Below are 27,801 nucleotides of genomic sequence, written 5' to 3' on the forward strand. Positions count from 1 at the left end.
TCACAACACCAGGCCAAATTAAAAAAAACTCAAAAGAACTGTGAGTGCTGGAAATAAGAAACAAAAACAGAAATTGCAAGAAAATCTCCGCAGGTCTGGCAGCATCTGTGGAAAAAAATTCAAGTTGATGTTTCGGGTCCAGTGACCCTTTTTCAGAACATGCCAGCCTGGACTGAGGTTGTCAGCCAGATTCAAGCAATTTCAACCATTTGGAGGAATGTCCAACACTGTAGGAAGAAACAAAAATCTATTCTGCTGATGTGAGTGCCACAATCTTCCTTTTGATGCCTCACATTTTGTACCTGCTATTGTACACATCTCCAATCAAGACTCATGCTGAACCAGTCTCATCATTGCCAACATCATCTCTACTTGTCACTCCCCAATCTGTGAAACCACTGACACTGCAGGGCCTCTGCACAACCTACTCTTCACAAATGCATCAATAATAATAGCTATGCCACCCATTTTCACCTTCTGTAATACCTTCCTCTCATTCCAAGAGGATGACAGTCCACATTACGGCATAAAGAATCAAATCAGATGATGGGTTGCCTGTCATTCATCTCCTCGCTCCTCATGAGGAGAGGATTCTAGGTCTGGCCACTCCAAGCAGGGCCCTGGACTGCTATTGCAGGATGCCCTTGACTTACTGTGTTGGGTGCCCCTTGACTTGACTGAGACCTGCAGACAGCCGTGATAAGCTCTCTGACTTTGTGCCTGCACTCAATGGCATAACAAAACGGTAATTATATCATCTGGTATCTTTGGCTGAGGGACTAAAGTGCAAAAAGACAACACAAGCTAACACAAGAGATGCTGGGAGTAGCCAGTAAGCACAGAGCATGTGAATGTTATGAGAAAGAGCAAAGAGCCTAGAAAGCAGATTCAGCCTGAGGTGAAGTATTGAAGTACATAAGTATCCTGGAAGTGTATTGGAGAAATACCATAAGGGCTCTTAGAGGCTGCCACATATCAGATACAAATGTGCACAGATGTTAAGTGCACATGGTAGTTCCAATCGAACGTGTCCTAGATGTTAGTGCTTAGTGTCCAACATGAAGGCCTTTTGGAGTAAGTGGCATGTTAAAGAACTTGCTCTGTTTTTCACACTGAGCAAGTTTGTATAGCAGGTTTCATTAGATCACTGTCACAATATTCATGTGGCGAGATGGGCTGTTAACAAGGTGTTTAACAAGCAATAATGAGCATCAAATTGCAACTTGCCACTGCTAGCAAGAATCTCACCATGCTGCTTGAGAAAAGCATACACAGTATGGCAAGATGGGCCTCACTGAACAACCCAGCCCAATTCTACCATTCATCTCACCACAGCCCACAACATTCAGAGCTTAATAGGATTCTTCCCATAATTTCTTAAAACTGACAATAAAGTGCTATTTGCCTAATTACAAACAGTTCAAAATAGTGACTGTAATACCAGTAACCCAAAATACTCAATTAGCTTACTGCTGTTTAATCACAATCAGATCTTCACTGTTCAAATGGTAAAACCTAATTCTAGCCATTGCATTAACTGAGCACTGTCGTATGACTTAAAGGTCAAATTTCTAATGCATTTGTGAGCAAGGTTTTGCAAAAGCGAATTTATGAGCATAGCTATATCAAAGTCGCTGACAGTACCATTGTGGCAAAGTTGTCTTCTGTGACATTGTGTTAGCTCTTTTTTTACTTTATTGGGAATCAGCTATGTAATTCTGTCATATTAATGATGCTATCACTATCTGTGCTCTCTCTGCTTGTCATGCTCCATTAAATGTATAAAGGAATATGAGCAACTGATTCAGTTACTGTATTTGTCTGTGTCCAACATGCTAATTTTCAAAACATCAAAAATGTCCTTGCAATAGAAGGAAATTAATATTTTTTCTCAAACATTGTCTGGCAACATGGTATTGTTATACCTTTGAAAATATAGCCTCTATTGAGGGTAATAAATGCATAATAAATAATTTAATTGACCCAAGCTATACTCCACCCAAACATGTAAAAAGTATAAAGAATGCCACCTGCGCATGAAGCTTTGCAGTTGTCTTTACATGGTCTTGAATAACATATGTCATGTTTTGGGGCACTTATCTAGACATTTTTCTCATTGAAAAGAATTGTAAAGAAGTGTTTAAATGCATTTAGCACAATATGCAATCGGCTAAATCGATAATTATGCATCATGATGTTTACCTATAGCTAAATTTTAAGCATTTCTTTAGAATTTCTCGGTACGATGTACAAGCTTAGATTCCCTCCAGTGTGGAAACAGGCCCTTTGGGCCAACAAGTCCATACCGACCCTCCAAAGAGTAACCCACCCAGACCCATTTCCCTCTGAATGACATACCTAACACTATGGGCAATTTAGCACAGCCAATTCACCTGATCTGCACATCTTTAGACTGTGGGAGGAAACTGGAGCACAGTCACACAGACATGGGGAAAATGTGCAAACTCCATACAGACAGTCACTCGAGGCTGGAATCAAACCTGGGTCCCTGGTGCTGTGAGGCAGCAGTGCTAACCACTGAGCCACCATGCTGCCCCAAATGCTTTGTATTCCTTCTGTTGAGTATTTTTTGTTCCCTTCTAGCTATGACAAACATATAGTTAAAAAATAGAGTCAGTGAGGCATTACACAAGGTTGAACTGAATTAATTTGCCCATTTCTATTCCTTTGTATATCTACTTGTGAAATAAAGAGGTGTGATGATATTTTAACCTGCCTCAACTCAGCTGTCTACCTTGCAAAAAAATTGAAAATGCATGCATGCCAAAATTATGAAGTGATTGAAAGTAAAACTCAGTCTGACAATTGCAGAAATTGATTCTGCTTTTATCCTTGAAGAATCATCAAATCATTAAAAGACCCTTAGTGAAACAGTGGATTTTAGTTTAATTTTTTTTTAAAATGCCTTAAGCTTTTTTTTGGTAAATTATTGTCTTACAGTTGGTCTGATATCATTACACATAATGCCTATTATGTACTGGTTGTTCATAAAAGATTAAACAAAACCTTTACATTTATTTGGGTCTTTGCTGACGATAAAATCATTAAATCAGTATCACAAGATGAAAATGTATTTTTACCTCAGAGACACTTCAGAAAAGAATAATTGAACCCCCACAGTGTGGAAACAAGCCTTTTGGCCCAACAAATACACTGAGCCTCCAAAGAGTATCTCACCCAAACCCACTCCCTAACCCTATTATTCTACATTTACCCCTGACTAATACACCTAAACCACACATCCCTGAACACTATGGGACAATACACCTAACCTGCACATTTTTGGATTGTGGGAAGAAACCGGAGCACCCAGAGAAAACCCACACAGACACGGGGAAAACACACAAACTCCACACAGGCAGTTGCCCAAGACTGGGATCGAACTCAGGTTCCTGGCGCTGTGAGGCAGCAGTGCTAACCACTGAGCCACCATACCACTCATTATTTTACATTTCAAATCGATGACTTACATGAGGGGAGCAAAGACACGGTAGCTGAATTTACAGACGACACAATGATTGGATGGAAAGTGTGTAATGAAGAAGATAGAAGGAAGTTGCAGACAGATATTGATAGGTTGAGTGAGTGGCCAAAAATCTGGTAGGTGGAATAAAATTGGGAAAATCTAAAGTTGTTCAATTTGGCAGGAAGAGAAGCAGAGTATTACTGACTGCAGCATTCGAAGGAACTGAGGGATTTGAATAATCTAGTGCTTATGTCACAAAACTTTAGTCTGCAGGTTAGCACTTAATCAAGAAGTTAACCTTTATTACAAGAGGAATTGAATATTCAATAACGATGTCATCCTTCAGTTACACAGGGCATTGGTTAAGACCACATCTCAGATATTGCGTGAAGTTTTGGTTTCCTTCTTTAAGGAAGAATGTCATTTTGTTGGAGTCCTAGTTCAGGATTCTCTCAAAGTTAACATGCAGGTTTGTGTGACAGTTAGGAAGGCAAATAAAATGTGATCATTCATTTCAAGAGGGCTAGAATTAGCAGACACTTAATGCTGAGACTGCATAAGACTCTCTGGTCAGACCACTTTTGGAATAATTTAAGTAGTTTTGGGCCCTGTATCTGAAGAAGGATATGCTGACATTGGAGGGAGTCCATAGAAAGTTTATAAGAATGATCCCGAGGTAACAGATTTGTCAAATGAGGATTCTGAGTGAGTGCTCAATGGTGTTTAGAAGTTTTTTTTGGGGAGTGTCTAATTGAAATTTACAGAATACTGAAAGGATAGAGTACAGATAGAGTAGATGTGGAAAAGAAAATAACAGCAATTTCTTTATATGAGATTATAACTTTTTTTAAAAGGTATTGAAATAAAGACTTAATTAGAAACATTTCATTGTATGTTATAAATGAGCAAAAAGCATTTTATCAAGATTAACTGATAGACATGAGGGAAAAAAGCTCAATTCGTCATTAGTTCCCTGAAATCTCTTCCAAGAATGCTCCTACATACTTAAAACAGTCATAACATTTTTAAAAAATGATAATAGTCTTTATTCATCACTTGTATTAAATTGCGATACATATGCAAATAACTTTACATTATATGCCTAGAGTAAATCTTCCTCCCACAGGATTTAATCTTTATGTTATATACTGAAACTCCATCTCAATTTCTAGAGTGTAGTGAAAACTGATGTATTCCATTTCAGATATCAGCCTAAACTGTCTGATGATTGATTAAATTTAAACTCCTGGCCTTCAACTATTTGAACTCCTACTGAATTACAGGCACAATTTTGTTCTTTCACTTTATGATGACTAGAGGTTCTGGTGATTTAGATCAAGTTCAGTTTTCAGGGAAAATTACAATCAAATTCTATTCAATGGAAAATGCAATAAGAGATTCTGGAATCACACTGGCTCACTATGTATTATATACACAGTTTGAATAGAATCTGTGCTTGGCACCAGTTTTAGATTCAAATAACAAGTGGATGCTTTGAATGAACATAAGTCTGTGTGCATGTCTCTTCCACAGCCATAGGCAAAGTAGTTTCTGGCAAATCAAGTTTGTGCTCTGATGCTGCAAATTCTGTGACCCATAAGCAGAGCCATATTCTAAATAGTTGTGTCAAGTGAATGCAATAAATGTCCATTCAAGTGTACAACTAAGTACAGAGAAGTGGAACTTAACTGTATTCCAGTAACAAAATATGAGAATGAATTGTTTCTCCACACCCCTTCTACTTGCTTACGTGCCTTATTTTTCTATATGTGTAACATCTTTAGCTGATTTGAGTGGATTTGATCATAAGCAAAACTGAAATTTCAATTATTTACAATATATTGATGGTGTGGATAATGCAGAAAAGGTGTTCCTCTTGACTACTGAGTCTAACCTAAGGAAATGTGAACAAACTTAAAGGCCCAATGGTCTACTTCTGCTCCAATTACATAGGTTTGCATGTTGAATGTTTTTGATTTAATAATAATCTATTGGTCACTGAGGGAACATTTTGAAAGACAAAAGAAATTCCGGACAGATTCTGAGAACTTTGTCAGTATACGTTTGAGGTATTTAGTATATAATGTGACTAGAATAGCAATGCCATATAGGGCAAATAAACTTTAAAATCATCAATACTGGAGAGAGGACAAATACAGTGTAAGGTTTTTAAGGCCTGTGGTAGACAATCAGTATCAGGGAAAAAAATGCTGCTTATTACATATCATGAATGGGACTTCAACATTCCAAAACATGCCAACTGCAAATAACTTAAGCTGGTAAACTAACTGCCTGTTTACTTTTGTTGTCTGTTTGTTTATAAGGAGTATCATTGACTCTTGAGGCAGAATTTTGTGTTTTTGGATCAGGACCCAGTATTGTGTCAAGCAGGTCCTCTATTCTGCATTGTTTAAAACAGTAAAGTGGCAGTGATTTTCTCTGAATTTGCCAATTATAGAACATGCTTTAATTAGGATGGTGTGTGAGCTGTTGAAATTGAAGGGCAAATAGGAGATTCACTAGTTGCAACTTACCACTGCAGAACAGATAAAAGGTGCAATCAACTAATGTTGCTACCTTTTCAGCAATCTGAATTCACAAATGCTGCCAGACCACCATTTCATATGAGGATCTTATGGCCAGATCGGCAGGGAGGAGTTCAAAACCTGCCTGGAATGCTGCGACCCCTGTCTGATCCTGGAATGCTGTCTCTGCAGCTATCCTGTTCCTGACTCAGCAACCCAAAGACCAACTGGAAAATTCCAGGCAGCCTTTGATAATTGGCTTTATTTGTCCTTTTCCTTGCCCCCAGTCCTCAATTTGATCTCTAGTAGAATTGTTTGGAAGCCGGACGGTGCCAGTAAATTGGCACATCAATTTACCTGTCCCCACTCTCCATTCTTGCCTTCAAATTGGAGTAAAAAATCTGTCTCTGTTTTCCAGATTATACCATGACACCTTGTGCCATTTATCAGTTATAAAATACAGGCTGTTCCTTTGCTTCTGTGAGTGAAGTGCTGTCTTATCGCTGCATCTGGAGCTAATTGTGATATGTTTTTGCACATTTTGAACCCTGTGAGAAAAATATGTTTTTGTAAACTCTCTAAACTGGTACAAATACCATATATTAACATTTTCATAAAACAAGAAATAAATGCTTAATTTGAAAGGAACAAAATAAAGGAATTGGAAAGCAAAGCATTTGGTCAGCATTAATCAGTTATGACCAGGCTACTGACCTGGAACATCTGCCTGATTTTTCTGCGAGGTAGATTCACATTTAGTTTATGCATCAATTGATAGATTTCCTCAATGCACAGCAAGCCATCTCCATTCTTGTCAGCTTCTTCAAAGGTCTGCTTCATCCATTTGAAAAAGATATTAAGGGCAAACAAAATACAGTACACAAAGACAGTGCATTAGCTAATGCTGAAGATTATTCCATATACATGTTTGTATGCCTTTCTGCTATAAAATTAATAAGACCATTGAATTTGGATGTTTGCCTAATCTGTGCAACAATTAAAGATATTACCTTAGCAATACAAAAAATGCTGGTGGTGAAATTTTCTGTGCAACACTTAATATAGACTGTCATTATGACATAAATTCAGTGACGAAATGATTACGGTACCTGACTTACAACCTCAAAGCTTTGGATTCAAACCAACCATGGAAAATTGAGAAACTAAATTGTGGATTTATGAACTAGGAAGATGTAAAGCATTCCTTTAATTAGATTAAATAAGACTGCTTCCTGGTATGTACTACACAAATACGTGAAGGATATTGATCATGGATTCTCTGCCTTTTTGCAAGTGAATCTTCATCTTTGATTCCAGCCATTAAGTATTTTAATCCAGTTATCCAAGTGCGTGCATCCTCACAGTTGGAAGTTACCAAGTCCAATGCCACCATGTGATTGCCATGGTAAACGCTGAAGCAGCAGCTAGGATCAAAGCTCCCATCTGTATACCGATGAAAATTAGTCGACTGGGTCCCTTCTAAAACTTTACAAATGGAATCAATGGTAACTGGAGAAAGAATAAAAAGTTGTAAACCATTTTAATGCACAGGCACTGGTTTTCAGAAATCAACTGCTAACTTATAGGAACATGGGGATCATTCTCAGGAAGGCAGACTGTAATGAGAGGGTTATCACAAGGACCTGGGGTCACAATTGTTCAAAATGATAGTTAATGGTTTGGGTACCAGGACAAATTCTAACATTTCTAAATTTGTTGATGACACAAACTAAGTGCGCATGCAAGTTGTGAAGAGGATGCAAGGAGACGTTATGCGTAATTGGATAGGCTAAATGAATGGGAAAGAACATGGCAGATGGAACAAACTGTGAATATGTATGAAGTTATCAACTTTGGTGGAAAAAGAGATGAAGAGTTTCTTAAATGGTGAGAGGTTGGGAAGGATTGATGACCAGAGGGGTCTGCGTAAATCACTAAGAGCTAGCACACAAGTGCAACAAGTAGTAAAGAAGTCAAAAGATCTGCTGGCTTTCATCGCAAGGAGATTTGAGCACAGGAATAAACATGCCTTTCCTCAATTGCATGTAGCCTCCACACCCGGAGCATCATGTGTAGTTTTGGTCTTTATCTAAGAAAGAATATAATTTCCATAGAAGGAGTGCAAACTAATCCCCAAGACAATGAGATTGCTTTAAGAGGGGAGACTGAGGAGCACGAGCCTGTATATGTAGGGTTCTAACTCAGAAGCCATCGTATTTAAATTTAGAAAATTCTTATATTGCATGACAAGGGAATGTAGACAGGACATTTCATCTGACTAGTGAGTTTAAAACCAGGCAAGATAGTGGAAAAGTAAGGGAAAAGCCATTTAATACTGGGAAACTTCTTCACTCAGACGGGTATAAATTTCTACCTCAGAGGGCTGTGGAAGCTCAATCATTGAACATGTTAAAGGCATAAATTGACATTCGTTTCGATATAAACAGGGAAATGAGATAGCATGGGAAAGTGAATGAACAGCCATGGTCTAAGTGAATGATGGGGCAGACTTGATGACTTGTACGACCTACTTGTGTTCCTATGCTCCATGTATTAAAATTATATCCAATTTTTTAAAGCTCTTTTAAATTTAAACATGGTTGTGGCTTTAAGATGGCTTCACTTGCTTTAAATGCTGGGAATGAGAATATTAGTCTGCTGTTGTAAGCATTAGCTTCTAACAAGTAGCAATTTAATGTTAATGACAACTAAACCTGGGCTTTATTCAGACAGTACAGAAGCTATGGTCTTTCACAATACACCACTTATCCTTGCTTTGCATTCTGTCAGTTTTAAAGTTCTTTCAAGAAACGTACTAATCTTTTTTAACAATTAAAGATTATGTTTGTTACAGATTTTTGCAAAGTAAGTTATTCAATTATCTGAACTTTTATTTGGTTGCTTCATGAATTTTGGTGCAAAGTTAGCAAATTGCTTGTCTATCATAACAAACTAGAATCCGTTGCAAACATTCTAAGTGTGTAGCATTTAATTCTATATTTACTCATGAGCTTTAGGAAAAATATTGTAATTGAAAAGCAGAAGCAAAATATTCTTACTTTTTGCCTTTTCATTTTTCCTTGATGGACGCCATCTAATGCAAGTCCTATGTTCATCCAGGTAGTAAAGGCGAACCAAGCCTTTGCTTCCACTTTTTAGCTTGACCATTTGAGTCCCTGACTGCATTACACTCATGCATCTTTCCACTGGAAAAGAAATCATAAAGATCAACCATAGCCAATTAGTAAAAGTAAACAAAAGCAGGATTAGTGCAAAAAGAATTCTTATTAACGTTCTAGGTTATCTCAGAAACTACACAAATGAATCCTTTCAGCATTAAGTAAATAATTCCAAAAACAAAAAAAACTCCTAAGAGATTTTCTTTTGTGGAAGCAATTAAGATGGAATGAAGAGCTGCATGTAATAGCATTAAATATAGTTTGCATAAATTTCATAATTCCTCCGAAAAAATGGTGCAAACATCTAAAGTTGGACTTAATTTAGTCCCTTCAAACATGAATGTATAAAATAAATTACATCAACTTTGCACTGAAATGGAAAACTCGACATACCCTTTGATATGAAAATAAAAAAGTCAGAAGCAAAGCTTTTATTCATTGTTGTATTGAAGAGAGATAGGCACACAATAAAGGTCACTTTAATGTAAAGAGCTAAAAGTCACACAACACCAGGTCATAGTCCAACAGGTTTAATTAGAAGCACACTAGCTTTCGGAGCGACGCTCCTTCATCAGGTGATGAAGGAACGTTGCTCCGAAAGCTGGTGTGCTTCCAATTAAACCTGTTGGACTATAACATGGTGTTGTGTGATTTTTAACTTTGTACATCCCAGTCCAAAACCGGCATCTCCAAATCATGACTTTATTGTAAAGTTTGCATATTCCGCTGCACCCATAAAATCTCAGTACATTCCATATTGAAGATAAAGGAGCCAGAATACATATTGTACAATCACAAACAACTTACAATTTGCAATTAATTTTAGTTCATCAAAAGTAAAAATCAAATCTAATACTGGTGTCTGCTATGTTACATTTGGGAAATATCAAATTCCTGAATTCAAATTACTGAAGAGCTAACAAGAGTTAATGAATACTTTTCAAGTTTATCGCTGTGCCCAATAGAGCAGTAATACCAACCTATTTGTTCCAATCTGAATTCCTGTGGGGCAGCAACACTACAGCCCACACTTAACATGCCTGATGCCAAAAGGAAAGACATTCTAGCAGGGAATCCAGATTTTGCCTAAAATCAATCCATGTTAGCCATCCATTGCTTCTTCTGCCGCACAACAACTGATTTCCTTTATCAAATCAGATGCTGCACAGTCTCTGAACAGAATGACCCACTAATCCACGACAGAGACCTATTCTGGCATTAATCTTGTTTTATAATATACAGTAGCCTAAAGCTCCAACATATAAACGTAAAGGTCTTACATGCTTGGAAATGTGTCTCTCTAATATATTGCTGTACATCATGGATTTACAAACATTGTTCACCATCATGAGCCCAAGAAAGCAAACCCCCAAAACCCTGACAAGTCAATCTTTTTGCATTTATATGTTTGATTTACTGTTTTTTGTAGTTTGAATTTTAGGTGTTTAGAAAGAGCTTTTCTTAGTACAAATGCTTCTTTAGTTATAGAAGCAAAAAAAAGACATGCTTCTATGTAAACTTTTTATGATCACAGATTATTCCAAAATGCTTTATAGTCAATGAAGTACTTTCTGAAGTGAGGTTACTGAGGCAGTGGAGAAAATATGATATTGGTTCAGAATATCAACATAATTTAGGAATGGTAGTTTGAAATACATTCAAGTTAAAAGAATGATTGTGGTCCAAGATTCCATTACATTGTAGCCATCTGGCCTATTATGACATATTTTGAAATTAATAAAAATCACAGAAGCTGTTACATTACAGTAATAGAAAACAAAGAACTGTAGATGGCTATCTAAAATCAAATAAAAAATTGATGATGAAACTCAGCTGGTTTTGCAGCATTTGTGGGAAAAAGCAGACTTAACATTTCAAGTCCAGTGACTCAGAACTGTAGACTCACAGAGATGTACAGCATGGAAACAGACCTTTCAGTCCAACCTGTCCATGCCAACCAGATATCCCAACTCAATCTAGTCCCACCTGCCAGCACCCAGCCCATATCCCTCCAAACCCTTCCTATTCATATACCCATCCAAATACTTCTTAAATGTTGCAATTGTACCAGCCTCCACCACTTCCTCTGGCAGCTCATTCCATATATGTACCACCCTCTGTGTGAAAAAGTTGCCCCGTAGGTTTCTTTTATATCTTTCCCCTTTCATCCTAAACCTATGCCCTCTAGTTCTAGACTCCCCGACCCCAGGGGAAAGACTTTGTCTATTTATCCTATCCGTGCCCCTCATAATTTTGTAAACCTCCATAAGGTCACCCGCAGCCTCCGACGTTCCAGGGAAAACAGCCCCAGCCTGTTCAGCCTCTCCCTATAGCTCAAATCCTCCAACCCTTGCAACATCCTTGTAAATCTTTCCTGAACCCTTTCAAGTTTCACAAGATCTTTCTGATAGGAAGGAGACCAGAATTGCACACAATATTCCAACAGTGGCCTAACCAATGCCCTGTACTCAATACTCTGACCAATATGGACTTCAGTAAGGAGTTCGACAAGATTCCCCATGGGAGACTTATTAGCAAGGTTAGATCTCATGGAATACAGAATTGGTTCAAAGGTAGAAGGCAGAAAGTGGTGGTAGAGGGTTGTTTTTCAGACTGGAGGCCTGTGACCAGTGGTGTGCCATGAGTATCGGTACTAGGTCCTCTACTTGTTGTCATTTACATAAATGATTTGGATGTGAGCATAAGAGGTACAGTTAGTAAGTTTGCAGATGACACCAAAATCGGAGGTGAAGTGGACAGTGAAGAGGGTTACCTCAGATTACAACAGGACCTGGACCAGATGGGCCAATGGGCTGAGAAATGGCAGATGGAGTTTAATTCAGATAAATGCGAGGTGCTGTATTTTGGGAAAGCAAATCTTAGCAGGACTTATACACTTAATGGTAAGGTCCTAGGGAGTGTTGCTGAACTGTAGATGAAGATTAGCTAAGTTTCTCCAGCAATTTCTGTTTCTGTTACATTACATGTCTTACAACAAATTCTGAGAATTCTCAAAGTCATTTTTTGTTGACATTTTTGAGGATTCTTTACCATGAAAGGCTTCTTTAGGATACATCAAAGATTCCTCAGTATGTACTCAACAAGTGGAACACCATATGAGTCCCATATATGCAATTCCATATCACACACACCCTACTGCCAGCACAACAGCAGTTTGTATTTCTTCAAAAGCACTGGAAAATATCCCAGTGAATTTTACAGCATAATACAGAAAAATTAACACCAAGCCAACAAAAGTGATAATAAAAATGATGACTAAAAGTTTAATTCAAAGAGGCACAGTCTTAAAAGAAGGTAGAAAATTTTAAGGAAGCAAATATACAGCTTAGATCAAGAAGTCTGAAGACACAGCAAAGTGACAGAATAGGAAGGACACAAGAGTTGTGTTCAAGGAACGTAAAATTCCTGGAATGTGTGAGGCTGTAGAAAAATGGGGTAGTGAAGTTTTAGAGAGATTTAAACATAAGGATTGGTATGTTAAATGAGGAGTTGCTGGACCAGAAGGATATGTAGGTCAGTGACCACAGGGGTGACAGGGAATTGGGACTTGAGACAGTTTAGAATACAGAAAGCAAAACTTTGGTTTAATTCCAGTTTATGGAGGATGAAACATTAAATGTTGACCAGCAGAAAGGCAACATCAGGACAGATGAAGGTTGCAGCCCATGTTCCCTCAAAGCTGCATAGTCACGCAATTGCACAGAGAATTCATGCACACCACATGTGGCTTGCAGACACATTAACTTCTGGTTAATTAGAAGAAATATAGGTTGCAGCAGCAGATTGCCTGAGGCACACGTGGCACTACAGAGGTGACAGTAGATAGTTTTGTAATAAAGGGAATGTAAGCTCAAAAGCTAGGGTCAGTATCCAATAAGATGCTGAGGTTGCATTCCATCAGCAATCAGGAATCCAAATTACTGATGCATCTTAAAACATTTAACAGAATCCTGAAGAATTTTAATTTTTTGTGACTTAAGTCCCATATTAAATCAAATTTCAACTGTATTAACCCTTACTGTACTGCAAAAGGTATCAAATTCCGATCCAGAATGCATCCTATAATGTTATTCTCAATGGTAATTTGAGCATTAAAAAGTTATCTGCCTTAAGCATGATTTTTTTACGTTTCTAAATCATTTATTCCACAGCTAGATTCCCTGGTAATATAAATACAGCTAAAAAGAAAACAAGCCAATTCGTTTTTGAATAGAAAAATTAAATATTCTCCTGGTTTAACAAATTGTATTTCAAACTTAGAACAATGAGAGAAGACTTCTTCCAAGACTATGTGAAAAACTGTAAACATCATTTTACTATCCATAGGGTACAGAGAAATCTTTCTTCGTTTGTCTAAAGTACAAACTATCACCTATCAGAGATTAACTTTAGCACTTACACCCGACTATGATTGGAACAATAAACAAGACAAATGATTATTTAGTAGTATGGCAGCAATTAACCTAGGACATGAGATGATGAGAGAGAAATCTGGTAACACTCTAAACAGCTGAAACACTATATCAGTTTTTACTGTATTAAATATTTAAATTTTGAATGGTATTCTAGTTACTCAGCGTGACTTGATTATCAGGGAGCACAACATAAATTCACTTGTTTAGACACGTTAGACATCTTAGTGTGCATAGCTTCACTGTTAAAGGGAAAGTTGCAAATGTCAAATAGGAATAATCAACTCCTTAATTTTTTCAAACATCAAAGGTGGAATTGCAACTCCCTGGATTGACATGGCATTGGCAAGAAGGCTGGGAAATAGAGTGAGAATGAAAATAACAGCAAGAATGAAGGATAGAATGGGGCCCATAAAAAAAACAAAGAGGGCAAACCGCAAAGGGCATGGCAGAGATACTAAATTAATACTTTGCTTCTGTCTTTACTAAATTAGAAGATGGTGACAATGGGCCAGTTGAAAATGTGAGTGTTGAGAAATTATTCAGTGTAGTGGTAGATAAAGAAGAGTTGCTAAAAACACTGGCAGCACTCCAGCTAGAGAAATTGCCAGGACAGGATGAGATGCATTCTAGACTGCTGAGAGCAGTAAAGGAGCAAAATGTGGAGCAGTTGACATAAATTTTCCAGGTCTTCCTGAACACAGGATTAATCTTAGGGTTCTGGAGGATTGCAAATGTGAAGCTGTTCTTTAAAAAGAGACAAAGGGTAACCCATGAAACTACAAATCTTCAGCTTCATTGAGAGAGCTGATATACTTTAGAGAAAATAAGCTCATACTTGACAGTCAACATGGCTTTGTCAAGGGCAGGTCATGTTAGACAAATTTAATTGCATTTTTTGACAAGGTGACATGGGTAGTGAATAAGGGTACTGCTGAAGGTATTGTCTATTTGGATTTTCAGCAAGTAGTTGATACAGTACCACACAGCAGGTTCATTAGCAATTTAGAAATGTTTGAGATTGGTGGGTCCTTGGCAGGATGAATTAGAAGTTAGCTAAAGGTAGGAAACAGAGGGTAGGTACAGATGGGCATTCCTCGAATGAGAGATGAATTGAAAGGGGTACTCCCCAGGCATTGGTGATGGACCTTGCTTTTTCTTATTTATATAAATGATTTGGAGATGGTTGATGATTCTAAATCAATAAATGATTCAAAATCTCCAAACTCACAGATGATACTAAGCTAGAGAGAATAGTGAATTGTGACATTGAGTGACTTAAGAGAGACAATGACAAATTTGGTCAAATGGGCAGACAACTGGCAGATGAATTTCAAATGTAAAGTCATGCTTTTTGGTAGAAGATACATGGAGAGAGAATACAGGCTCAATGGTAGTAATGGGGGAATACAAGGGAAGAGGGACCTCAGGGTTCAAGTGCATAATTCGCTGTAGATGGCCAGGCAAGTTGAAACATTTGCTAAGAAGGCTTACTGGATCCTTAGGTTTACAAATAGAGACATAGCATAAGAGGTACAATAAGTAAGTTTGCAGATGACACCAAAATTGGAGGTGTAGTGGACAGCAAAGAGGGTTACCTCAGATTACAACAGGATCTTGACCAGATGGGCCAATGGGCTGAGAAGTGGCAGATGGAGTTTAATTCAGATAAATGCGAGGTGCTGCATTTTGGGAAAGCAAATCTTAGCAGGACTTAGACACTTAATGGTAAGGTCTTAGGAAATGGTGCTGAACAAAGAGACCTTGGAGTGCAGGTTCATAGCTCCTTGAAAGTGGAGTCACAGGTACATAGGATAGTGAAGAAGGCATTTGGTATGCTTTCTTTTATTAGCCAGAGTTTTGAGTACGGGAGTTGGGAGGTCATGTTGCGGCCATACAGGACATTGGTTAGACCCCACTGTTGGAATATTGCGTGCAATTCTGATCTTTTTCCTATTGGAAAGATCTTGTTAAACTTGAAAGAGTTCAGAAAAGATCTACAAGGATGTTGGCAGGGTTGGAGGATTTGAGCTATAGGGAGAGGCTGAACAGGCTGGGGCTGTTATCCCTGGAGTGACGGAGGCTGAGGGGTGACCTTATGGAGGTTAACAAAATTTTGAGGGGCATGGATACGGTAAAAAGGCCAAGTCTTTTCCCTGGGGTCGGGGAAAGATATAAAAGAGACCTACAGGGCAACTTTTTCACGCAGAGGGTGGTATGTGTATGGAATGAGCTGCCAGAGGAAGTGGTGGAGGCTGGTACAATTGCAACATTTAAGAGGCATTTGGATGGGTATATGAATAGGAAGGGTTTGGAGGGATATGGGCTGAGTGCTGGCAGGTGGGACTAGATTGAGTTGGGATTTCTGGTCGACGTGGCCGGATTGGAACGAAGGGTCTGTTTCCATGCTGTACATCTCTATGACTCTATATAGTATAAAAGCAAGGGAATGATGCTGCACCCCTACAAATCATTGGTCAGACCACATTTGGAGTATTGTGTTCAGTTGTGGGCACCTTTTATTTCATTTAAAGAAGGATATTAAAGCCATGGAGGGAGTGCAAACAAAATACCAGGAATGAAGGATTTTAGATACAAGGAAAGATTACAGAAATTGCAGTTCTCCTTGGAGCAGAAAAGATTAAGAGGTGACCTGATTGAGGTGTTCAAATTTATGAATAATTTTGACAGGATAAAGAAGGATATTCTGCTTCCACTAGTTAATATGTCAATAACTAGAATTTCAAGACTGTTCACAAGAGAGCTAGGAGTGAGATGAGGAGAATCTTCTTTATTCAGGGAATTGTTAGGATTTGGAATACATTGCCTCAGAGTGGTGGAGGTGGATTCAAAAGAAAACTGAATTTGTATTTGAAATGATGGATTTAGAGGGCTACAGTGATAGGGCTGGAGAATGGAACTAGCTGGGTAGCTGTTTCCAAACAATGTAGGTAGCCCAACAATGCCATCAAGGAAGGAATTCTAGGATTTTAAGTCAAAAGAGTTGACAGCAAAGAAATGGAGATATATTTCCAAGTCAGGATGGCAAGTGGTTTGGAGGAGAACTTGCAGATTGTGATGTTCTCATTAATTGAGTGATGATGTCCTTCTAGATGGCAGTATTCATGGGTTTGAAAGGTGCTAAGATTCTTTGGCAAATTCCTGCAGTGAATTATGTCAATCTTACACACTGCTGCTACTGTCATGTACAGCATGGATGTTTGTGGATCCAGGGCCAGTTGAGTGGGCTGCTTTGTCCAGGGTGGTGACAAGTTTCATGATTGTTGATGGAGCTGTACTCATCCAAACAAGTGGGGGCATTCCATCACAGTCCCGACTTGTGTCTTGTAGATGGTGGCATGTTTGGAGAATCAAGAGGTAAGTTACTTGTTGCAGTATTCCTAGCCTCTGAAATGATCTTGCAACCACTGTATTTATATAGAATCTCCAGTTCAGTTTCTTGTCAATGTTAAACCTCACAATTTTGATAGTGAGAGATTCAGTAATGATAATGCCATTGAATGTCATGGGGAAACTGTTAGATTTTCTGTTACTGGAAATGGTCACTATCTGATATTTGTTACTTGCAAATGTCACTTGCCACTTTTCAGCCTGGATATTATCCAGGTCTTGTTGCATTTGGACACAGACTGTTTCAGTATCTGTTGAGTCTTATGTAGTGCAAAGCATTGTGCAATCATCATCAAACATCTCCACTTCTGACCTTATGACAGAGGGAACATCATTGATAAAGCAGTTGAAGATGATGGGCCTAGGACAGTATCCTGAGGAACCTCTGCATGGATGACCTAGAGCAGAGATGATTGACCTTCACCAATCACAACCATTTTCCTATTTGCTAGATATGACTCCAACTAACAGACAGTTTGCCCTGATACCACTTTACTCCAGTTTTGCTGAGGTTCCTTGATGCAACAGAGAGTCAAAGGTGGCTTTGATGTCAAGGCCTATTACTATCACCTCAGCTCTAGAATTCAGCTCTTTTGTCTGTGCCGAACCAGACTTAATAAGGTCAGGAGCTCAAGTGCCCTGGCTGAACCCAAACTGGGTGTCACTGAGCAGGTTATTGCTGAGCAGGTGCTGCTTGTTCTTGACACCTTCCATCACTTTACTGATCATCAAGAGTAGAGTGTTGGGATGGTAATGGCTGGGTTACATTGTCCTGCTTTTAATGTACAGCACATAACATACCTGGGCAATTTTCCACATGGTACTGGTCATAACAGTGGACTGCTCCATCTTTCACTCCAGTTTACAGGCCTCTGACAAACCTTGCCTGCTGTTCCTGCCCTTGTCTGTGCATTTTCACAAAGCAATTATGAGCCAAGACAATGAAATCATCCAGGGCTGAGCAGATGCCTGGTCTCTGGCAGTGCTCTGAGTGTCAGAAATCTGGGCCATTTCTTCCCAGACCAGGTGGAGAGGGACTGAGTATGACAGTGGTGATGATGTATAAGCAAGAGAGGTGGTGAGGTATTCCAAGTGAGTGAGTTAGAAGCGTAGTTTGGGAGGACAAGGTAGATGAGAGCTGTTGAGTGGACAGTGATAGTTGCAGTCCATGTGCCTTGGTGAAAGGCATGTGCAGTGCACATTTACAGTGAGTAGTGTCACTGTAGTGTGCGGTAACAGAGAGAAGAAATTGACACATAACCTTACAGAGTGCAAAAGATCATTCACCATTTCTTTATACTGTTGTTAGTTAAGTGTTACCTGCAACACAACAGTAACTCAGGCTGCTATCCTAATCCCAAATGGTTATATCTGGTGGTGTGGGTTCCTTTGGCAATCTTTAGATAAAGCACTGCCCTCTTCTTCCCCAATCTATCCGCCAGCACCTCCCAGTCCACATCAGCAAAGTAGGGTGCCAGCTTCCCTTTCTGCACCATGTCCTTCATGACGACAGTCAGTTATCACACTGTGAAGGCCAGTTTTTGACTTGCAGCATCTGAAATGGTGTCCAGCTGGGATTTCAGAATGCCACCATTGGCATGTATACCAAAAGGTCCCAGCAAGTCAGCATTCTGCCTCTCCTGCTGTACAATTTAATAAAATGGGCTCCACAGAGCTCAAATCTATAATTGATGATGTAAAGAATAGAATTACTGCTAGCCATGGTAGACCAGGCACCATGAATCTCACTTGACAAAACACGTTCACCCAAAATGAGAAAATTCAGCCCCAGGTATATTACAATCAATTAAAGGATGAAGATGGAAACTGGCACTCTAGCTCAACAAGTATCCTTTACGTTAATGATTCCTAGAAGCTGCAGATTACATTTTTATGTTTAGTTTAGACAGGAGATATAAAATAAATTACCAGCCTATGCTTCTGTTTCCAAAACATTTCAGTATTACACATGTACTTCAAATGGAAGAGATTAGATTGTTATAGGATTCCCTACTGACTATCTAATTTCTGTCAGAAACTACTAAAGAACGCACAAAATGATAACTACATCAAAGGTGCATAATTAAATACATTAATTATAAATACATGCACAACAAGTCCACAATACATACTACACACAAAAAACAAGCCAGTTTCATTGTACTCTTTGGACTGCAGGAAAGTATTTCAATAAACTTGGGTACACTTAATGCCCCTATCTCAATATCACAGAATATATTATTGATTAAACCTGACAAACATGCATCGGGCTACAACACTAACCACTCAGATGTCACATCAAATTCACTTTACAAATACTTCACACTAAAGCTGCAAATAAGGTTCTATTTTCCCACACAGTATGCACATTTACTCATAAAAGCCCATGTTCAGCTGCATATTCTATAGTATGTTTTTGCCCTAAAAATATTTCTATCAAAAATATGGCCTGTGGACTTATTTTCATCCTGCAATTCATTAGCATTTGAATAGTAGCAATCAACCAAATTTGTCGACTCTCAGAGATACAGCATTGGAGATTTAAACCCTTTTCACTGTACAGCTTGCAGCTAATATATTAATAGCTGTCAAGTAGAACTCTAGTCAAATAAAACCCTAATTCAGCAGACAGTCCACCTATAGAAAGATATTATTTGGTGACTAGAACTAGGTTTGTTGCAGCAAAATTACTCTCATATATAAAATCATTCCATAATTGTTATCAATATACTAAGTACCATTTAACAAAAAGTTCTTTGTCAAAAAAGTACAAAATATAATCTAATTCATAAAAATTAAACGAAACACAATTTGAAAAGTAAAGCCCTATGCAAATATTGCCAGGGAATGACAATTCTAACTGAGGTTTTATTTTGTGATATACTTACACTTTATGAATTAAACACACTTTAGTACAATACAATTATTTTTTTAAAAAGCTGCATTATTTCAAAAAAACACACTAAATAATTTCAATTATCAGAACAGGATTATTGTCATTTCTTTAAATAATTACCTAGTCTCCTCTCATTCAAAATTAAAAGCCTATCAAACATTACATATTATCAAATTATAAATTAACCAAAATTATGTGGAAGTCAAACATATCCTGTAATATTTAATGATTTGCATTGTAATAGAAATCATAAAAATGTGAAAACAAATCATTTAAATAAATAAAAGATTGAATTTTGGGAGGAAATTTAATCAACAGAATTGACGTACTTACCTCTGGAAATAACACATTTATCGGTAATTTAACATTTTGTGAAAACAGCTCAATGGTTGAAGGTATCTGAATACTGGCCACTCACAATCAATTCAAATTTTATATTAAACACGTTAAGGGGATGCTTTTGAAATATTTTGATTTTACAATCTTAAGTGATTTACTATTGAGCATCCTCACTGGTATCCTTTATGAATGCAATTAGGTCAGTTTACAAAATTATCCCCACGTGTTGTGGAACCAGCACTTACCTTTATTAGGACTGAGATTCTTATAAAAATCCAGGTCTGCCATGAGTAATATATTTCTTATACGTAACTGGATTAGTCATTAGATTTCCTTAATAATTTCATTACAGCCTCCCGATCACAAATCTCAGTGCTCTAAGTTTTATTAATAGATTTCATGCTGTATATCATTCCATGCAAAGATTCTAATAAGAGGTTAGAGTCACGATTATGCCATTCACAGAAGAATTCGGAGTGCTGAAATACTCAATGTAAATTCCACAGAATTGTACTTGAAGACAACTTCCCAATAAGCAAAAAGCTCAAAACAAAAGAAAAGGAAAATAATATCATCGGTCAGTGGCTGTTTCTAGTTGCTGCTGCTGGAAGGATGCAGTGGGTGTGACTACAGAGAGAAACATCTATATATGCTTGATGTCAAAATGGGGTCCCAATGATCCACAATGCAAATGCAGTGCAGGATACTGCAGGTAGATGCTTGGGTGAACAGTTTGATTAAAATTTTGTTATCATTAATTTTGCAATTTAAAGTGAACTCAAAAGGACATTATGCAAATAGTATCACATGCAGATGTGCAGTTCCATTAACCTTTTAATTTGCTAAACAAATACTTCCCATAACTTCAATAATATTAACAATATAATAATAATAATAATAAGTGCGTTCTTCACATCTCATTTTATCCAATATTTAGTCCGGATCCTAAAAGGGTCTTAAATATTGAAGGGGCTACATTTCCTACAAAAAAATCAATCAAACAAGCTATTAAATCTGAAATTAGTACTTATATGATGGAATATATTTCCAGCTTTTCTTTAAATAAATCTTAATTTATTAAATCATTCTTGGTATCCTTTCACATTATTCAAATAAATTGCCAAAGGTGCACATATCTGACAGTGCCATTGTCATCAGTTGATTGAAAGAAGCTGATCTGGCACAACTTAGAAAGCCAAATTAGAACTAAAAATGTTAACTTTATGGAATAATGGAATTGAGTAGTATGGAATTTTAAAGACATAAAATAACAGAAAACAGATGGAGACATGGGTGAAATTAAATTTAAAGTGTCCATCAGTTGAAGCCCAATTAATTTTCTATGTTACTGGGATCACGTAAAAATAAATGACCAGAGATGGAATAAAATGTTCTTATCTTGTACAGAATCCTAATATCTATTACATGTATAAAATTTTACATTTTCTATTTTCTCACTCAGGCAGGTATCAGAAATAGCATCAATGTTCAGCAGGCTAGGGCTTCAACATATTGATCTGATGCTTCACCTGTATTGCTTCACATTTGTCTGTTGATCTTAATTTAAAATGACACTAACAATTTGATATCAATGATGTGACCATGTCATAATTTAACCATTCATATATAGTAGTATGTAATTTAAAAGGGAGCATAAGTCCTTAATGACAAAAAACATATTTGAATTTATCAAACTTAACCAGTCACCACTCTGGAAATCCACTGAGTTGCATTCAAAAATTAGAGAGCAGTTTTGAACATTATTGAAAAGGGAGATATGTCAATAAAGTTTTTATCTCAAGAAAATGGCAAAAACAACAAAAAATTATCTGTCCTGGAAAGTTTTGATGTCTTTCACTATCATTTGCTTCCATAGCTTTCATTCACTCTAAAAGACAATCTTTCAGGCATTGATGTCAATAGCACTGTCAAAGAGAGTGGGATCTTACAGGGGTCAGAGTGATATGGGCTCTGGTGAGACTTGTGACAGGATTGGACAAGAAGTTCGGCGAGGCCAACCTCGACATCAGGAACATTCCTCTGCTTTTGTTGAATGGTGAGGCAAGTTTCTCGCTGGGCAGTGGCGATTGGCTAATTATGGCAGATTATAGCTTTTAAACATCATACTAATAATGCAACTCTCCTGATCAATATTCCATAAGACAATAAGATACAGGAGCAGAATTAGGCCACTCAGCCTATCAAATCTTATCATGGCTGATATGTTTCTCAATGCCATTTTCCTGCCTTCTCCCCTAACCTTTGATCCTCTTGTTCAGCTTCCTTTCTTACCAAATGCACCAAACTAGCTTGGCATCAAAAAGTTTTGACATGGAAATCAGAGCATGTATCTGACAATTTCAGCTCGCTGAAAGGAGCCTCCATTTGCTCAGCACCAAACACCATGTCAGGGCACAGTCCCTGAACGACATGCACCCACAGTCCACAGAAAATGGTATTTGACATTTCCCAATCCTCCATGAACATCACGGCCCCTCTCCAATACTCACACAGGCCACTCAGGAAGTACAGACTTGCATTGTAGAGCACACTGACAACTAGAATTAGAAGGTTGCGGTGGATCACTTCACATGTAGGGACTGTCACCCAGCTTAAGGACTGGACCATGCTCCATCTCAGGGAATTTCACTTGCTTTTAATACTTGCTCACTTCGCACTTTCCTGCCTGGCTAGCAGCATCCCTGCCTTGCCTTACCTGTTACTGTGTTCAGCCAGAGCTAAATATTTTCACTACTGCTATATTGATGTGATCTTTTGCACAGACACAGAGGTATTGCTTGACATTCATTATGCATCCAGGAAGTGGGGAGGTGTCCTGCTGTACAATACATTGAGACATCAGTCTAACATCTATTGCATGAGCAAGTTGCCACCATTCAACCAAATGGCCATGTTAGAAAGTGAGTGGGGGCCAATCATCAGTTCAACCAAAGGAGGGAAACAGTTGTCAACTGACGCTGCCGGTAGAATCAGTCAGTGGTATAGTCCACACACGGTCAAGGGGATTGGCCGTGATCAGTCTTTAGCTTGAAACACTCACCACCAGGGGATCTGCCCAAATGCAGTCCGGGTAGTGGGTAACAGTCAGTCGTGTGGGGCCAGCAGCATCACAGGGGAAGCTCATAACATCTGTTGAGGAGTTGTGATGTCTAGGGCGTGCATTTCAAAGTCGGTCACAGAGCTGGGTTGAATGCAGTCCTCAGGTCAGTCCATTCTAGGAGAAAGTGAGGACTGCAGATGCTGGAGATCAGAGCTGAAAAATGTGTTGCTGGAAAAGCGCAGCAGGTCAGGCAGCATCCAAGGCACAGGAGAATCGATGTTTCGGGCATAAGCCCTTCTTCAGGAATCAGGTCAGTCCATTGACTGCTAAGGATGGTGCAGAGGGGGTGCTGTAGGGAAACTGGGGAGATCAATACCGAAAGAGATTAGAGATTTAAATCTTGGGGGATAAAAGCAGAGGCACTTGTGGAGGTGGGAATAGTGATACTGACAGAAAGTGTTCAGATAGTGAGGGGAAGGGGGTTGCCAAACAAAGAGAAAGAACTTGGCAGCCATAAGGGAGGGTTATTAGCTATGGCCTCTATAGGAAGAGCATAAAGGAGCATTGTGGGCATCATTAAGGTATAATGTTGGGGTTCAAAGAGGTGAAGCTCCATATGGGGATAAATGGGTGGAAATGTGCTGTCTGGATAGAGATAGGTGTAAGTGGACATGAAGGATCAGGGAGATACTGAGGGGCTTGCTGCATTCCTGTCTTCACTTTCTCTAGTTCGAAATGCAACTGAAAGGTGACCAGAATGGGCATGGTCAATGTCAGATGATACATGGGATCCATATTTGCTTACATTAGGAAATCGAAAGTACAAATTTATGAATTGCCCATTTGTAAACCCAGTTCCATTTCATTTGCAAACATTTCTTTGCAGCAATGCAATGCATTTGGACTCGACGTGCTGGTCCATCAAATACTAGTCAAAGGTAGATTGGTACTAACTAAACTAATATTATCAGAGTGATGCAGCAGCTCGTGACAATAAAAATAAGGATCGCTCATGTATGAAAGTTAAAGTACTTAATTGAAGCAAGGCAAATTTTGCTGTTATGAGACAGGAACTTGTAAAACTTGATTGGAGTAGACAGTCCACAGATACAGGGACAAGTGGCAAGTGGGTGGCTTTCAAAAGTGAGATAATGAGAGTTCAGAGGCATTATTTTCATGTTAGTGGTGAAGGGCAAGGCTGGTAAGAGTAGGAAACAATGGATGAATAAAGATATTGAGACTCTGGGCAAGAATAAGGAGGAGTCATAAGTTCGGTATTAACAACTGACATCAAATTAATCTCTTGAAGAGTACAAAGGGTGTAGGGACATTCTTAAAAGGGAAATCAGGAGTTCAAAATGGGGATATGAGATGGCAGATAAGGTTAAGCATACTCCAAAGAGATTCCACAAGTACATTAAGAGCGTAAGAGCAACTAGGGAGACAAAAGGGCCCCTTAAAAATCAACAAGGTCGTCTATGCGTGGAACCATAAGAGATGGGAGAGATAATAATCAAATATTTTGCATCAATTTTTACTGTGGAGAAAGAAATGGAGGCTAGGGAACTCGGGGGGAAATAAATATTGATGTCTTTAAAACAGTCCACATTACAGAAGAGGAAGTGCACAAGGTCTTAGAAAATATACAGTTCATTCTGCTCTAACACAACAGTTGTGTTCCTCTGCAACCTTGCACTATAGAAAATCACGCTATGGAAAACTGTTATAGAAAATCATGCTGTAGCAGACTGCTCGTAGAAAATTGCTATTCCAATTCATTAGAAAATTCACATTATCCAAACAACATCCACAGTTCGGCAATTGGGTTATAGGCAATTCATACTGTCAAAACATGTGTTAAAGCAGAATGACCTGTAAAGCTGGATAAGTCTCTGGCACCTGATCATGTGTATCCCAGAATGCTGTGATAATTAGGAAAGAAATTGTGGAGCTCCTAGCAGAGATATTTGTATCATATATAGCCATGGGTGAGGTGCCAGAAGACTAGAGGGTGGCTAACGTTATTCCTTTATTTAAGAAAGGCTGTAAGGAGAAACCTAGGAACTATAGACCTGTGAGGCTGACATCAGTAGTAGGTAAGTTGTTGGAGGGGATTCTGAAAATGGATTTACATGCATTTGGAGCGGCAAGGACTGTTTAAGGATAGTCAACATGGCATTGTGCATGGGAAAACATCTCGCCAACTTGGCTGAGTTTTTTGAGGACATGACCAAAACGTTCGATGAGGACGGAGTGGTAGACATCGTCTCCATGGACTTTCACAGAACCTGTGACAAGGCTTCACATGGTTGACTAATTAGTAAAGTTAGTCACATGGATTCAGGGAGAGCTTCCCAACTTGATACAAAATTGGTTTAATGCTAGGAGACAGAGGGTGATGGTAGAGGGTTATTTTTCAGACTGGAGGCCTGTGACCTGGATGTTCTGCAGGGATCAGTATTGCGTCAACATTTGTTTGTCACTTATATAAATAATTTGGATGAGAACAAAGGAGACATGGTTGGTAAGTTTGAAGATGATGCCAAAATTGGTGATATAATCAACAGTGAAGATTATCTAGGATTACAAAAGAATCTTGATCAATTGGGCCAACAGGCTGAGGTGTAGCAGATGGAGTTTACTTTGGATAAATGCAAGGTATTGAATTTTCGTAAAACAAACAAGGGCAGAACTTATACATTAGTGGTCGGGTCCTCGGTAGTGTTGTAGAACAGAGAAACCTCAGGGTTCAGGTACATAATTCTTTTAAAGTTGCATTACAGGTAGAGAGGTGGTTAAGCACCTTGCCTTCATTGCTCAGACTATTGAGTATAGGAGTTGGGACATCATGTTGAGGTAGTACAGGACATTGGTGAGTCACTTTTGGACTACTGCGTACAGTTCTGATTGCCATGCTATAGGAAGGATATTGTGAAATTGGAGGGGATTCAGAAAGTATTTACCAGGATGTTGCCAGGACAGGAAGGTTTGAGTTATAAGGAGAGGCTGGATAGGTTGGGACTTTCTATACTGGAGTGTAGGAGATTGAGAGGTGAGGTGACCTTACAGAGGTTTAGAAGATCATGAGGGGCACAGGTAAGTTGAATAGCAAATGTCTTTTCTGTAGGGTGGGTGAGTTCAAAACAAGGTGGCATATTTTTAAGGGTAAAGGAGAAAAATTTAAAAGGGACCTGATGGACAATATTTTCCACACAGAGGGACTTGGGGAATGGGAGCAAAATCCAAGGAGAAGGATGAGGTCATCAAGCTGGGAGAAGTACTCCTTGATTATGACAGAGCTCAGCAGCATCAGGCACTGCAAGGCAAACAGAACCTGATTGACAACCAGTTGATGCTAGCATTGTGCAGAAAATCATCATGGACTGTCAATGTCATGATGCCAACATTTGGTTGCATTGTGGAGCAAAGTGCAGCATGTATTGGTTTTTTCTGTGTTACCTTTATTGCCTGTTAATAAAAGTTCATGTTTGGATTGTTCAACTGCTTTCCTGTATGTGATAATACCCTCCTGGACAATGTCAAGATGCAGATGTCCAGTGGGCACTGGTGAAAGAGTTGCACTGACTTAGAGAAAATGTTTAAATGAGCTATAGCCAAGAACAGGTAAAACTTTTTGCCTTGTGATTAAACAGTGGCTAGAGTGAGGGAATGGAATTGTACATGCAAGGGAGTGTCAGCCATGCCCTGCTACGTGCTACGTTCAACATGGCTTTGTAGCTGCTGCATCATTATGTTGCCAGTGAGAGGCAAAGATGAACTGTCAATGCTGCTCTGAGTGCACGACGGCCTTTCAAAGATGGTGTGGGTGCAAGGGCTGCCAGTCTCTAGTAAGTGCAGAGTTGTTCAGGAAATGATTCATGGTAAAATGAGGCTACAATTAGTCTAGACAGATGCCATGGGGTGGGTAGGCATTAATGAGACATGTTTGGCATGATACGGACAGGAATCCCACTGGAACTTGTGACACGAATCCCTCCAAAAGACCCAACACAATTTCCACTTAGCCAAAAAGGTGTAAGATTCAACTTTTAATCTTTTAGCTATCAGTTGATATCAATTGCACAAAATCTATAAATTGATATCAACAGACATCATTATCATGAATTGACACTGAGTGCAATATAACCACATGTAAGCATTTTAGATCAGCCGAATTTTGATTTCCTTCATTTTGTTTAGCTGACCAAAACAAGGGATAATTTGACTATGTTCTTGCCATGAGAGAATTTCATTAATTCCCACTGTAGCTTCAAATTTTATGATGAGTCAATCTTGGACTAACTATAGTAATAAAGTTAGAAAATATTGTAACATATGAGCATGGGATAATTAAAATAGCTGATTCATTTATGTCTAGCATACAAGTAAAACTTCAGTGCCAAATCCACTCAGAAATTTTATAAGAATTATATATTAAGTGATACAATGTAAAAACACACATGATATATA

At 38.5% G+C, this 27,801-nt stretch overlaps 1 protein-coding gene across 1 annotated transcript in view; it reads right to left on the reverse strand.

Moving 5' to 3' along the window:
• plch1 (phospholipase C, eta 1) overlaps nt 1–27,801 on the reverse strand; it is a 134,591-nt gene that overhangs the window by 77,373 nt on the left and 29,417 nt on the right. The window contains exons 2-4 of the mRNA XM_060834159.1: nt 9,072–9,218; nt 7,279–7,521; nt 6,727–6,857 (exon numbers count right to left, since the gene is read on the reverse strand). Coding sequence (XP_060690142.1) covers nt 6,727–6,857; nt 7,279–7,521; nt 9,072–9,218 — 521 coding nt within the window. The remainder of the gene's footprint in view (nt 1–6,726; nt 6,858–7,278; nt 7,522–9,071; nt 9,219–27,801) is intronic.

The sequence above is a fragment of the Hemiscyllium ocellatum genome, chromosome 13 (genome assembly GCF_020745735.1).
Source record: "Hemiscyllium ocellatum isolate sHemOce1 chromosome 13, sHemOce1.pat.X.cur, whole genome shotgun sequence".
NCBI lineage: Eukaryota > Metazoa > Chordata > Chondrichthyes > Orectolobiformes > Hemiscylliidae > Hemiscyllium > Hemiscyllium ocellatum.